The sequence below is a fragment of the Bos indicus x Bos taurus genome, chromosome 12 (assembly GCF_003369695.1).
Source record: "Bos indicus x Bos taurus breed Angus x Brahman F1 hybrid chromosome 12, Bos_hybrid_MaternalHap_v2.0, whole genome shotgun sequence".
NCBI lineage: Eukaryota > Metazoa > Chordata > Mammalia > Artiodactyla > Bovidae > Bos > Bos indicus x Bos taurus.
This window is the reverse complement of record NC_040087.1, coordinates 30858705-30873588: the sequence shown is the minus strand read 5'-3', so window position 1 is coordinate 30873588 and position 14884 is coordinate 30858705. Positions and strand designations below refer to the sequence as shown.

The 14884-nt window shown below is 42.5% G+C and overlaps 1 protein-coding gene across 2 annotated transcripts in view; it reads left to right on the top strand.

The window, feature by feature from the left end:
* Positions 1-14884, top strand: part of MTUS2 (microtubule associated scaffold protein 2) — a 388026-nt gene that overhangs the window by 249941 nt on the left and 123201 nt on the right. For both annotated transcript variants that reach the window (XM_027557497.1, XM_027557498.1), the window contains exon 8: positions 10979-11077. In XM_027557497.1, the coding sequence (XP_027413298.1) occupies positions 10979-11077 (99 nt within the window). The remainder of the gene's footprint in view (positions 1-10978; positions 11078-14884) is intronic.

The window sequence follows — 14884 nt, the reverse complement described above, 5'->3', positions numbered from 1 at the left end:
GTGTGGACACTTGAGTTTAAAGCTCTGATAACCTCATCCTCTGGGCACTTTAGTGGCCTCGAGGGCTGTTTAAAAATTATCATCGAAGTGTCACAGAATGATCCAGGTAAGGGACAAGATATATTTCTCTTAATCTGCCGTTTCTTTCATGGAAGCACGGATGATATTTTTGATGATTTGGGAGGTGCAATGGGACACGCCCATCGTACCAGCGAGAATTTGTAAAATACCACGACTCACTTGCTATTAAGCCCCGTGTAGGCTGGTGTGAAACCTGAAATGATGTGGTGGCCCCTCCAAAGTGGGGCAGAAAACCCTAACTCTCACGTAAGAGTATATGCACGTATTGCATCTCAAAGGTTGCACACCTGGTATTGTGCCCACTCTGCTTGTCAGCCTCCAAGAGCTATGGGAGCTGGGCCAGCAGTAATTAGTGCCAATGGTCCTGTGGAGCTGCTTTTGCGTTGTGATTTCTGACATTTACGTGCCTCATAACTCTGCCTCCTGAACTGTAAGTGCATTGTTATGCAAAATGCTTCCATGCTGTAGCCCCGTCTCTTAGCCTGATGAGCACGGCACTTTTAATTACATGTCAGTGTTTAAAACTTTCCAGTTCTCTCCAGATTTGTATGTTTTACTAGCTACCTTATGCTGATGAAATACCAAATACCCTGTTTACTGTCTTTGGGTGATGACGTTGGGGGGAGCTAGGAAAAATGAAAATATAGTAAGAAAAAACAAATGCCAGCCATTCCTTTTCTAAGATAACTGGCAAAACATCACACATTTCTTGGACATTGCAGAGTCTTCGTGTATTCATCTTTGATCCATCGATCAGCATATTTGTGTCAAGCACTATTTCAGGCCCCACACTTTGTTATCAGTAATCTCTTCAGCAGCTGATCAGAGTCTAAAGCCCATGATGGACATGAGAAGCCAGTGTATGACTACCAGATGCAGGAGTATGAAATATAGAGTCCCCCAGTCTTAGAAGTGGAGAAGGAAATGGCAACCCATTCCGGTGTTCTTGCCTGGAGAATCCCAGGGACGGGGGAGCCTGGTGGGCTGCCGTCTATGGGGTCGCACAGAGTCAGACATGACTGAAGCGACTTAGCAGCAGCAGCAGCAGCAGCAGCAGCAGTCTCAAAAGTAGCTCTGACTGTTGAACAACCCACATGGCAGGTTGATAGGGATGAATGACAGCAGAATAAGTAATGTGACAGAGAAGACTGAGCACCGAAGAATCGATGCTTTTGAACTGTGGTGTTGGAGAAAACTCTTGAGAGTCCCTTGGACTGCAAGGAGATCCAACCAGTCCATCCTAAAGGAGATCAGTCCTGAATATTCATTGGAAGGACTGATGCTGAAGCTGAAGTTCGTTCTGTAGTCTTGGCATGCCGCAGTCCATGGAGTCACAAAGAGTCAGATATGACTGAGCAACTGAACAACAGCAGTGTGACAATACCCTGCTGTGTATCCAAGCTGGACAGTGGCCAACCTGACGTCATGGTTCATGACGTCATGGTTCATGACGTCAAGTAGAATAATAATTGCCAGCATGTTTTGAGTACTTACTGTATGCTTGCCAGACCCACCATCTCATTGCATCCTTACTTATTATGATGTGCTGATACTATTCTTAACCTTATTTTATAGATTAGGAAGCTGTGGATTAGAGAGATCAAGTCATTTTCTAAGGGTAATGAAACCGGAAGATTTCTGGGTTGACTTCAAGCCTGGGAATCTAGCTGCAAAACTTTTATTTTATCACCATAGCTTCTATTTTATAGTGGCCACTGTCTCAACTGTGAGTTATCGTTTACCACATTGGTAGTTTACATTTTGAAGAAAAAGATGAATATTATCATAAAAGACAATCATAACATAGGCTGTAAAAAAATTAGAGAATTATAGTACAATAATCCTTACAGTCAGGTGAATTCCTGACATTTTGAAACCACTTCTTATTTTCCTTTTTTCATTTCTTCTCCAGTATCTGTTTCTCCCCACATAATAAACAGGCCTGACGTCCTAAGTGAGTAATGAGAAATCACTTTCACACAGAACATAATGAGTCAAGCTATTCCTGTGATGGATTTGTGGGAGGAAAATAATCCAGTTCTCCTGGGGAATCAAGACTCTGCATGATCTGTTAGGTCCTGAGAACATGTGAATAAGTAAATCGTGGTGGGAAAAGTACTTGGATTTTTCAAAACTTCCTAAATAGAAACTGGGTTTTATTCACCGTGGCAGTTTTAGTTAGGTAAGTTCAAATGAAAGGAATGGTCTGAATTATTTGTCTTATTCTATCCAGTAATTTACTTTCCCATTAATTCAAGAACACAATAAAATCGTGCCTTTCAGGGCTAGCATTTCCCCCATACAAATATGATCTGCTTAGTATTAAAAGTGCCCAAGTAAAAAGATTAAAAATTCCCTGGTGCCTCCTGACGGGCGGGCGGGAGGTCCAGGAGGGAGGGGTTGTATATGTACATGGAGCTGGGTCACTTCGTGCCACAGTGGAAACGAACACAACGTGGTGAAGCAGCTATACCCAATTTAAAGAAAATAGAAAAATCAGAGGGGAGGAAATGATGAAAGCAACATTTTAAGAAAATTTCCCTCCGCTGTGGGACTGGAACAGCCTACCAGGTGCCCAGCATAATGAATGAAAAAAGACCCTCACGGGACGGGCACATCATAAGATTTCATAAGACTGGGGAAAAGAAGAGGCACCAAGGTTGAACTTTAGAGTAGTACCTAACTTTCCCAAAGCACCCCTGAACACTGAAAGAAAGACGCCTTCTCAATCCCCAGGGGAATGATTGCCGCATCAGAATTCTGGGTTTAGCCAAGTGACCAACTGTAAGAAGAAATTTGCGGCCAAAGTGGGGTGTGTGAATTTCAGAGGTAAGGTTCTAGGTGATCCAAGGTGCAGGGTGATACCCAGGTTTCCTGATTAAAGGTGCCTAGTAAGAGTTGTTGTTGTTCAGTCGCTAAGGCATGTCCTGACTCTTTGTGACCCTGTGGTCTGTAGCCTACCAGATTCCCCTGACCTCCACTATCTCCTGGAGTTTGCTCAGATTCATGTCCATTGAGTCCCTGATGTAATCTAACTATCTCATCCTCTGCCACCCTTCTTGTTTTGCCTTCACTCTCTCCCAGCATCAAGGTCTTTTCTAATAAGTCAGCTCTTCACATCAAGTGGCCAAAGTGTTGGAGCTTCAGTGTCAGTCCTTCCAATGACTATTCAAGGTTGATTTCCTTTAGGATTGACTGGTTTGATATCCTTGCTGTCCAAGGAACTCTCGAGAGTCTTCTCCAGCACCACAACTCGAAAGTATCAATTTTTTGGTGCTTAGCCTTCTTTATGGTCCAACTTTCACATCTGTACATGACTACTGGGAAGACCCTAGAAGAGTGGCAGTTGTCTAAGTACTGAAAGGCTGGGATGTCAAATGAGTTGTGCATGGGATCATGGACATTTCCCAGCTTGATGGCAGGACCTGAGGTAAGAGGAAGACCATGTCTAGGAGTAAGTGAAAGTCAGTAACTATAGCTGTAGTGACAGCAAGGAACAGTGTTAGAGTATATCAGCCAATAGTTAGGTACCTCCAAGGAAAAAGAGTTTAACACAAGCATAGGGCTTCGAGTTCCGGTGAGGTGGTGCTGGGTGGTTTGAAAGAGATCTCCTGACTGAAAGATAAGTTGGGTGAGGATGATGAGGACCATTTGAGAAAGTTACTCTGAAAGATTGAGGCCAGTTGTGGGTGGTAGTGGTTTAGTCACTCAGTCGTATCTGACTCCTTCAATCCCATGGACTATAGCCCACCAGGCTCCTCTGTTCATGGGATTCTTCAGGTAAGAATCCTGGAGTGGGTTGCTGTTTCCTTCTCCAAGGGATCTTCCAGACCCAGGAATCAAACCTAGGTCTCCTGCATTGCAGACAGATTCTTTACTGTCTGAACCACCAGGGAAGTCCATACTTGGGGATTATAAAACTTTTAAATAGATATGGTATTTTCCCCCAAACCTCACTCCTTCATTCTTACCTTTTCACAACAGTCTTCAAAAGTAAATTATCCCTGCTCTTATCCCAGGAAATAATTAGATCTCTGTTACAAGTCTGATTTTTGTAGGTCTTTATTTGAGCACAGAAATCTCCTTTATTCTACTTTGAATTTCCACTTCCCTCACACATGCAATAAAGGGTGGAGGAAATGGAATGAACCTTTAATAGTTTCAATCTAGCCTCATTTCAGGTATATTTAGACTGTTTCCCTCATTAACTCCATTTTCCACCAATGTCAGATATTTCTGTTGATTTTTTAAAACTACTATTGGCATGGGGATTCCCTGGCCATCCAGTGGTTAAGACTCTGAGAGCCCACTGTAGTGGGCATGGATTCGATCCCAGGTCAGGGAACTAAGATTCTGCAAGCCAAGAGTGGCAGTAAAAAAATATATTACTATTGGCAGCTAAAAGCTGTTTCTTTCTCTTATCTCTGCAACCCCTCTGGAGTCCTCTCTCACCTCCCCCCTCTCATTTATAACTCATCCAGGTTCCTCTTTTATTTGTTGTGTTTTTATCTAGATAATATTTCCTTTCTTCATCCCATTCAGTCCCTATAAATCTTTCCTTGAAATGGCCCCTCATTCTATCCATCTCCTAAGTGACAACAGAATCCCTGCTTCCTGGTTACATCACTCATGTTTTCCTATTCGCCTTCTGCAGCTCCATTGCCTGATAATCATAACTTACATTGTTGTCACATTTACCTTTCATTTTTCTTCCTGTTCCTCTTCATCTTCCTAACGGGGCCTTTCATGACATCTGGGCCAGGTCTGTTGGGCTAGGGGAATTAGAATTAGCCCCATTAATTCCACTTTCACAAGTGGATAGAATGAGAAAGTTAGACAGTTGGAGCATAAAGTCTCTGGCTGTGCAGGTTTCTTTATCCTTTTTGTTTCTTATCTTTTCTTACTTCTACTGAGATTTATTTTCAGGGATTGGTGGCCCATTGTGTGTGAGGTTAGGAGCCTATGAAAATTCCCTTTGATTTTTTTTTTCTTGATATGCTCATTTTATTAAAAAATATATATAGCATTTTTCTTTTTATGAAAAAAAAATAGAGCATTTTTCTAACCATTATCTATAATCGAATTTTTTCTTTTCATTTTGATGTGCTCCCTGAGGATTCTGAATTAAGCATTGTCATTTGTCATCACATTTTTAAGAGCACAGCCTCGTGCTCATCCACCGCTCTTGACTGGGGGGCTCTGGTCCTGGGCTCAGGGCTCTGCTCAGGTGGACTTGGCGTTAAGCATCCGTGATGAGCAGTTGTAAGAAAACACGAGGTGGGTCTTGGAGCAGCACGTGTTGGAGTCTTGCATGTGGAAGGCCCGTGTCCAGGAGAAGCTGAGCTCACACGCTCTTCTTTCCTCCACCGAGGAGCAGTGTCCAGGAGCTTTGCCAGGGAGCTCCTTTCGACCTAAGCCTCTGAGAGGCTGTTTGCTGCTCTGTTTATGGTGAAACGCTTTAGGGATTGTCTGGAAATAGGTGACTGCTGTCAGTGACTGTCAGTTTCAAATGAAACTCTATGACTTCTCCTCTGAGACCAGAGGGAGACCAGCATTTCTTTCCCCACTGCCGCCTTCTTCTGCCCCCGCTCCAAGAGCTGCAGTGACAGGGTTCTGGACTTTGCACACACACAGCCGCGTGGGGTAAGGGGCAGGATGGGGCACAGTTGAGGGGTGGGAAGGCAGATGCCTGTCCAAAGTCCAACCAGGGGGCAAGAGCTTTTATAGATGGAGGGAGGGGGCTGTAGGCAGAAACAGCACAGTCAGCTCTGACAGTCATCTTGAAATTGGTCATTGGGGGTCTGACCAGCACCATCTTGTTTTAAGTACAGTTAGCCTTCAGTTCCAGGGCATGCTCCCAATTTCCTTGAGGCCGGTTCTCAGAATTGTTACAGCTTATGTCACGGCTACAGTCTAGTCATTATATAGTTAGCCTCCACCTGGTGGAGGTTTCAGTATCTATGAGACAGCTCACGGCACATGGTTCAGAATATTATCTATAGCTCTTGAGAAGGACCTAAAGGTCCTTGGCTATGCTTACAGACTAAACTATCATTATTTGGTCTCCTGTGACTGTTTTCCTCTGTTTTTGCATGGTCTCAGTTCTCTGATTAAACTTATTCTTTGGCTAAATTTTTCCACAGACAGAAGACAGGCAGAGGACCTGGGGCAGGGGATGGGATGTGGGGGCAAGGACCATCGGGTCCTGCTCCATTTCAGTAGGTACTCTGGGATCTTATGGAGTAAAATGAAAGTTTACAGTGTACTTAAAAATTATTTACTCTGAGTCCACATTGCAAGAAAATTGCAGAAGCCACTGTATTCTTGACTAATTGCCCTAATTTTCTGTGCCATCAAGAGTTCCCTGAACCACAGAGAAATTTTCTCGGCAGCTCCATGTTCCTACGGGGACAGGATCGTGAAACTTTCGATCAAAGTTATGCTTGTGGAATTGTTTGTACTCAGCTGGTTGCTTTCCTTATTCCTTCATAGAGCAGACAAATTATTTTCATTTTGTTTTTGGTTTCATGGCTTTTGTTTTTTATTATAAAAACAATGTATGAGATCTTCATTAAAAGTGGAAATAATGCAGAAGCATATGAAAACAAAAAGTAAAATTCCCTTGATCCTACTGCTCAGAAGTAGTAGCCATTATCAAAAATATTTTAAAACTAGTAATATTTTAAGCTGGCTTAAAACTCAATATTCAGAAAACTAAGATCGTGGCATCTGGTCCCATCACTTCATGAAGGGGAAAAAGTGGAAGCAGTGACAGATTTTATTTTCTTGGGCTCCTCAATCACTGTGCACAATGACCACAGCCATGAAATTAAAAGACTGTTGCTCTTAGGAAAGAAAACAATGACCAACCTAGACAGTGCATTAAAAAGCAGAGACATCACTTGCTGACAAAGTCTGTCTAGTCAAAGCTATGGTTTTTCCAGTAGTCATGCATGAATGTGAGAGTTGGACCATAAAGAAGGCTCAGCACCAAAGAAGGTGATGCATTCGAATTGTGGTGTTGGAGAAGACTCCTGAGAGTCCCTTGGACTACAAGGAGATAAAACCAGTCAATCCTAAAGAAATCAACCCTGAATATTCATTGAAAGGACTGTTGCTGAAGCTCCAGTACTTTGGACACCTGATGCAAAAAGCTGACTCATTGGAAAAGACCCTGATGCTGGGAAAGATTGAAGGCAAAAGAAGAAGGGGACAGCAGAGGATGAGTAGGTTGGATAGCATCACCAACTCAATGGACATGAATTTGAGCAAACTCCTGGAGATGGTGGAGGACAGGGAAGTCTGGTGTGCTACAGTCCATGGAGTCAAAGGGTTCAACACGACTAAGTGACTAAACAACAACAACAAAACTAGGAAACAGTCTTTCAGAAATTTTTATATATTTACAGCTGTGTGTGTTAGTTGCTGAGTCGTGTCTGACTCTCTGCGACCCCATGGACTGTAGCCCCCCAGGCTTCTCTGTCCATGGGATTCTCCAGGCAAGAATACTGGAGTGGATTGCCATACCCTTCTCCAGAGGATTTTCCCAACCCAGGGATTGAACCCTGGTCTCCTGCATTGCAGGCAGATTCTTTACCGTTTGAGCTATGAGAACATCCCATTTACAGCTGTAATATAGATAATATCTTTGTGTATTAAAAATGTGATAATACCATGCATACTTTTCAACAAATAGCTTTTTAATTTATTTCTCATGAACATCTTTCCATGCCAGTATAATATAAAGCAACCTTATTGTTTTTATTGGCAGCATAGTGCTACATCATATGAACATACTATAGTTTATTTAACCATTCCCCATGTGCATTTTGGTCATTTTCATGTCTTTATCATTGTGAATGATGTATGAAGTGTCTTTGAACATACATCTTTTCACAGTTGTATTCCGAAGAGAGATCTCTAGAAGCAGAATTGCTGAATCAAGTCTATCAATGTTTAAATTTTTGATAAACGCTGCCAAAGAGCATTCCATGAAGGCTGGATGGAAAGTATTGAAACTCTGAATAAATATTTATGTTTTGTTTCCCTTCAAAGTGTGTGTTTAGCTCAAACTTTGGCCTTTAACACTGTCCTTCTGAGCTCCCAGGAGTCTGGGTGACTTTCTGTGTTACTTGAAACCTAAGATCTGAGCAGAGGGAAGGAGAGTGAGATGAGCCACAAATTGGATCCTCTGTGGGGTGGGTGTGGCTTCAGTGGAGTGGCATGGGGCTGGGCTTTCGGGTCCCCCGAGGGTCCAGCCTCCTGTAGCCCCTACATGCCTTGGCATGAGCTGTCTTGAACAGAGCCCAATAGGAAATGGAGGGGACAGTGGGCATTGATTGGATGGCCATGCTGTCCAGGGCAGGGTGCATTGTCTGGCTGAAGTTTATATTCTAGTGAGGAAGGTAGACAGTTAGCAGACAGATCTGTTTTGGATGGTAGTAAGTGATGTAAAGAAGAATGAAGCAGGTAAGGGGAGAGTGTCAGGTGGCAGGAGGGCTGTTTTACCTGTTGTGCCAGGCACTGCCTCCCTGGAGACTGTTAGCTGTGCCAGGACCTGAATGAGCAGGTGAGTGAACCAAGCTCAAGGTTCAGGGAGGTACATTCCATGCAGAAGGAATGTGCACTCAAGAGAATGTGCCTGCAATGGGAGGAAGTTCAGCAAGTTTGAGCACCAGCAAGATGTAGGAGGAAGAGCAGGAGGCAAGTGGACATGGAGGGAGGGGGTGAAGCAGGCCCAATGGGGTCAGGAGAAGCAGGAGCCCAATCAGGTCAGAAAAGTAGAGAGAGGTTGGTTGCAAATACCTGCCTCCCTCTGCAAAGCCCGGAAATAACTCCTCCCCAATCATGTGTATGGGCGCGCGTGCACACATACACACACACACGTGCATACACTTGCATACACACATGCATATAAATAATCTCAAATAGTGCTTTTAAAACTGTAAGGGAAAATCGACATATTTGGACATATTGAAAATTTAAAAATACAGTACAACAAAAGGTACTATAAATAAGTTGTAAAAAGTGAAATGTGGAAAATGTAATGTGTAGAAAAGGCAAAGGATTAATATCTAGGATAGATGAAGAATTCTTACACATCAATAAGAAAAATGGGTGAAGGGTTTAATGAGGCAATTTTCAAATGCATATGACCAATTTAAAAAGATTCCAAGCGTTTGGCAAAAAATCAAAATGATGGAGACTTCAGTGTCAGTGGGGCATGGGAGATGTACAAAGAGCTGGTCTCCCACACTTGGTTGGGAATGTCAATTAGTAGCTTTGGGTGGAGGACAACCGGGCTATGTCTGGCGATACTGCAAATGAGCAGACTCTTAATCTGGCAAAAGCATATCTGTGCATTTATTCTGTAAAGAGGCCGATACATGCTTACAAAGAAGTAGAAAACTGTTTACATAGCACATTTATCTTTTTTAATAGCTGACGCCTGCAAACACTCTAAATGCTCATCAACCAGAGGATGGGTAAATTATAGTGCTTCTTTGCCCCTTAATATGATGTGACGTTTTTAAAAGATCTATAAATGCACTGATATGAAAAGGATCTTGAAAAGTGTGGGTAGGTAAAAAGAAATCACCGTATGCGATTCATTTAATTAATTAATAACCATGTATGTGTTTGTGTAGGTATGTTTAAAAATAACTAGAATAATGTCTGGAAGAATAGATGCAAACTGCTAGCAGCAGTTACCTCTGAAGGGGGAGTAAGGATGTGGGGCTGAGAGTGAAGAGGGAAGTTTGTATTCTGCTTCTAAGGGACCATCACCATTACTAGGGTTTTTTTTTTTTTAATCACAGTGTTTGGGGTTTTTAAAAATTTATTTATTATTTTTGGCTGTGCTGGGTCTTTGCTGCTGTGTGTGGGTTATCTCTAGTTGCAGCGAGCAGGGGTCACTCTTCATTGCAGTACACGAGTTTCTCATTGAGATGGCTTCTCTTGTTCCTGAGCATGGGCTCCAAGTGCACAGGCTTCAGTCGTTGTGGTATGTGGGCTTAGCACATGGGATCTTCCCAGATCAGAGACCAAACCCTTGTCTCCTGCATTGGCAGTCAGATTCTTTATACCATTGAGCCACCAGGAAAGCCCAGGGTTTACTTTAGAAATGGCATAATAAATGGTCCTGAGGTGGAGACAGGTCTAGGTACGCCCAGGTTGGTGTTACTTCTCTGATCTTCCATCCATCATTCTTTGACTTTCTGATGAAGGGGATGTGAGGTGAGGGTCTGTGCCCAGCACACAAGGGAGAAATGGGGCCATGTCCCGAGTGCCCGTTCTTAGATTGAGCCCAAGTTCAAGATGTCCTGTGCTGCTGCAGCCGCCTCTGCCATCTGGTCCCACAAAGGCTCAGCTGCTGCAGAGATAGAACTCGGAGGCTCTCCAGGTCACCTCTGCAGACCAGCTGCATGGAAATTAATTAGAGGCAGACCAAGTCCCCCGAGGCTCAGCTCTCATGATGCTGGAGTCATTAGCAGTTAGATTCGGCTACAGCTTCCTTCTCCATCTTCTGAAAATTTGTTTTGGCAAGGAGACAGGCCGACTGAGTTGGTGGCTGAGGACAGTGAAATTTTAACTCCCACATAGTTTGTCAGGGCCCTTGGGGTGCGGTGACCCCCAGAGACAGGGGCGGTTTTCATCATGTCAGAGACAGCAGTGTACTTATTCCTCTGACTGCTCATAACAAAATTCCCTTTGCTATAAACAAGCATGTCATTCCTGAAGCACAGGAGGTGGTGACTATAGCAACAAATCACCCAAATATTATTTTGTTCTGTGTGCCTTTTGTTAAGCCTCCCTTTCCACAAACAATTTGTGTTAACCGTTTTGATTGTAATGAGCTCTCTTTTGTTTGTTTCTCTCTTTTTCTAATTATTTATAGGAGCCAAGAAAGAAGTACAAAAAGAGCAAGATGCCAATAAACCTGCAGTTTCATCTCCTAAGAGGACAGCGGCTTCAAGCACCAAGCTTCACTCGCCAGGTATTTAAGAAATGTGAACTATGTTATCTGAGGAGACTTGAACTTGGAATTCATTTTGTTCAAATGTCATTAATGGAGCACTGCCAGCCCACGTGGTACGCGTGACTGTTCCAGGGCTTGACGTGCGTGTGCAGCTGTGTTCTGACTCCAGCTGAAATGAACCAGCTGTTGGCATCATTTCGTCTTTAAAAAAATGTTATTAATCCTACATTTAGAGGGTAGGATCTGCTCTGTGTAGGAGTATCTGCTATTCCAACAGCACCTGAGATAATTTATAATTGAAAAACAGATTTTGGAGATCTTACCTCAAGAGATAAATTTTCCAAAAAGAGGAGAAAAAGATGAACCGTGGATATCAAACACTTGTTATTTATTTACATACTTATATGAACAAGCTATGTAATGTCGTGAAAGTTGAAAACTACCTATTATGGAAATTCATATTGTAAGACATCAGCCTCTTTGTAGAACAGAATGCAGTATAACCTTTAAGCACAAAAATAGTAGCAATAATAGCAGCTAAAGTTTGAGTTCTTACTGTATACCAGGTACTGCCCTTAGGTCTTTAAATGTATTCATTTACGTAACGCCCACAGTAACTGGGGGATGGGTACGATATTGCCTCTTCCTTTGTATGTGAGGAAATTGAGCTTCATAGATTTTCATTAACTTGCCCAAAAGTCACAGGAAATAAATAGTAGAGCCTTTGTTTTAACACAGGCACTTTGAATCCCAAAACTGCACTCTTACTTGCTACACTATGAACCAGAAACCTTGTGGAATAATGACCTTATTAATAATGTTTCCAGTAAATTCTAAAAATGTATAGGAAGTAATCCAAAGTCACACATGAAGAGGGTCAGGAGGCAGAGCCTGTTACCGAAGGCAGATTTGTGTGCCTGATGCACGATGAGGCAAAACAAACGGAAACGTCGGAGTTTGGAGCAGAAAAAGGTTAATTGCAAGGAGACTGGTAGTTTGTGCTCTGAAAACCCAGAACTGCTCAAAGGATTTCAGCAAAGCACTTTTAAGGGCAAGTTGAGGGAGGGGCATGGTTAGTTGTTGCAAACTTCATGGTGTGGGAATCCTTTGCTCTTGCAGCTGTCCATGTGGGTAGTCAGGATATTCCTGTAAACTTCCAACAAGACATATGCAGGGAAAGGTTGAAATGAGGGCTTAAAAAATTTAAATCCATGTCAATGAAGGCCAAGAGAGGGGAGAAAAGAAAAAGAAAACAGGAAAGGAGAGGAAGGGGTTGAGCTCTACTGAAGCAGTAGTCCATTCCTTTTTATCGGCGAATAGAACTCCACTGTGTACGTACCACAATATATCCATTCACCTATTGAGACAGTTTGGAGATTTCCCCCAGGGATTTGGCTATTATAAATGAAGCTACCACGCACATTTGTACAAGCCTTGGTACAGACCTCTGCTTTCATTTTTCTTGGCAAATAGCTAAGAGTGGAATGCCTGAGTCATATGGTAGCTATGTGTTTAGCTTTAAAATCTGTTTAAAAGTTTTCCAATCTGTTTTCCAAGGTAGTTGTACCATTTTATATTCCCGTCAGTGATGTCCAAGAGAGCCAGTTCCTCCATGTCCTTGCCAACCCTTGGTATGGTCAGTCTTTTAGATAATAAACATTATAATGGGTACATAGCAGTATCTCATGGTTTTAATTTGCATTTACCTGGCAACTAATGACATTAAAATGTTGAACATCTTTTTTATGTTTATTTGACATCTGTGTATATTCTTCCATAAAATATTCCAATCTTTTGCCATTTCAATTGGAAGTGTTTTTTAATTGAATTTTGAGAGTTTCTATATATTCTGGTCACAACTTTTTCAGGTATGTGATCTGCAATTTTCTTTTCTCCACAATTTATGTGCTGTTTTTTACTCCCCTAACAATGTCTTTTGAAGATTAGAAGTTCTTAATGTTCATGAAGTCCAATTAATGATTTTTTCTTTTATGGACCGTATTTTTAGTATTATCTTTAAAAATCTTTACATAACCCAAGTTCATAAATATTTTCTCCTATATTTTATTCTAAAATACTTATAGATTTTATATTTACATCTGTGATCCACTTAATTTGTTTTGTATGTAGTGTAAAATATTACTTGATTCTCAGTAGATTTCTACTGTGATCATTATTATCTCTTCTGCTTGCATTGAGTTTAATTAGCTGATATCATTAATTTGAAGTCTTTCTGATTTTCTAATGTACATTTAATACAGTAAATGTCCTTTCATATACTACGTTAACTGTAATTCACATATTTTGATATATTGGGTTTTCATCTTCATTGAGTTCAAAATATTTTCAGGTTTCCCTTTCTGATTTCTTCTTTCCCCATGATTATTTAGCAGCATTCTTTTTAGTTTGCAGATATTTAGGACTTTCCAGAGGTCTCTCTGATTGTATTTCTAATTTAATTCCATTGTTGCTGGAGAACATACTTTGGATAATTTGTTTGGTTCAGTGCTGTTCAGTCACTCAGTCGTTTCCAACTCTTTGTGACCCCATGGACTGCAGCATGCCAGGCTTCCCTGTCCATCACCAACTCCTGGAGCTTACTCAAACTCATGTCCATCGAGTCAGTAATGCCATCCAACCTTCTCATCCTCTGTCGTCCCCTTCTCCTTCCGCCTTCAATCTTTCCCAGCATCAGGGTCTTTTCCAGTGAGTCAGTTCTTCGCATTGGGTGGCCAAAGGTGGATGATTAGAGTCCTTTCAAATTTGTTGAGACTTGTCTGATACTCCACACAACAAGGGCTATCTTTTTAAATCTTGCTTTGTCAGCATGCGGGGAAAACAAGGTCATCTCTCTGGTGTCTCTTCTCATGAGGCTACTAATCCCATTCATGGAAGCCTCACGCTCATGACCTAAAATGCTTTCCCCAGAGCACCTCCTCAAAATACCATCTCATTGGAGATTAGGGATTAGCACATGAATTTTGGGAGAACACGAACAGCTCAAAGCATCTGCATATGTGTGCAGAGGAGCAGAAACATTGGAGTCCAGGCTACCACAGGAGAATGTCAAGCCAGCTCTGGTGAAGAGAAACGTATATAATGAGAGTGGACAGGTCTGGGAGCACAGCATTCCTGTCCCCAACCTCCTCTCCTTGCCTCCTCCATCCCTCTCTGAGGGCAACTCTCCTTTCTTCAGATTACTGAACATCAAATAAGCTGAGCTGCACTGGTCGGTGGTGCCTACGTCAAGCCTTGGACCCTCGACTGTCACCTGACAGGAGTGGCAGGTGAAGCCCAGGTGTGTTTCCCTCCCCTGCTGATCTGGAACTTCCTTGAGGATGGTCTTGACCCATTTCTCTCCCCACCTTTGCAGCCAGGCTTGAGGAATAGGCATCTTGTGATTCTCGTCTCTGTCCCTTGCTTACGGATGATTTCTCCCATCCCTGCCAGCTAGCAACCCCCTCCCTCTTCCACTGCCTCCCCTCCCCCAATCCTGCAAAGGCCTCTCATGACCTCCTGGTTATTAAGTCTAAGTGACACGTCCTGGTCCTTATCTCTGTGGCCTTTGGCGTTACTGATCACTCCTTTCCTGAAATTTTCCTTCCCTTAACTCTGTGACACCTATTCTTGCTGGTTTTCTTCCAGCTTCTGGAAATGCTTGCATGGAGTTGTCTTCACTAGAAACTCTTCGGCAAATTCTAAATGTTGCCAAGCAGTTTGGCCCAGGAGAATAGACCAAACTGAGTTCAAATCCTGGCTCAGTGGCTCACGTGATGTATGAACTGGGGCAAATAGCAGAATTTCTCCAAGCCTCAGCTGCTTCTT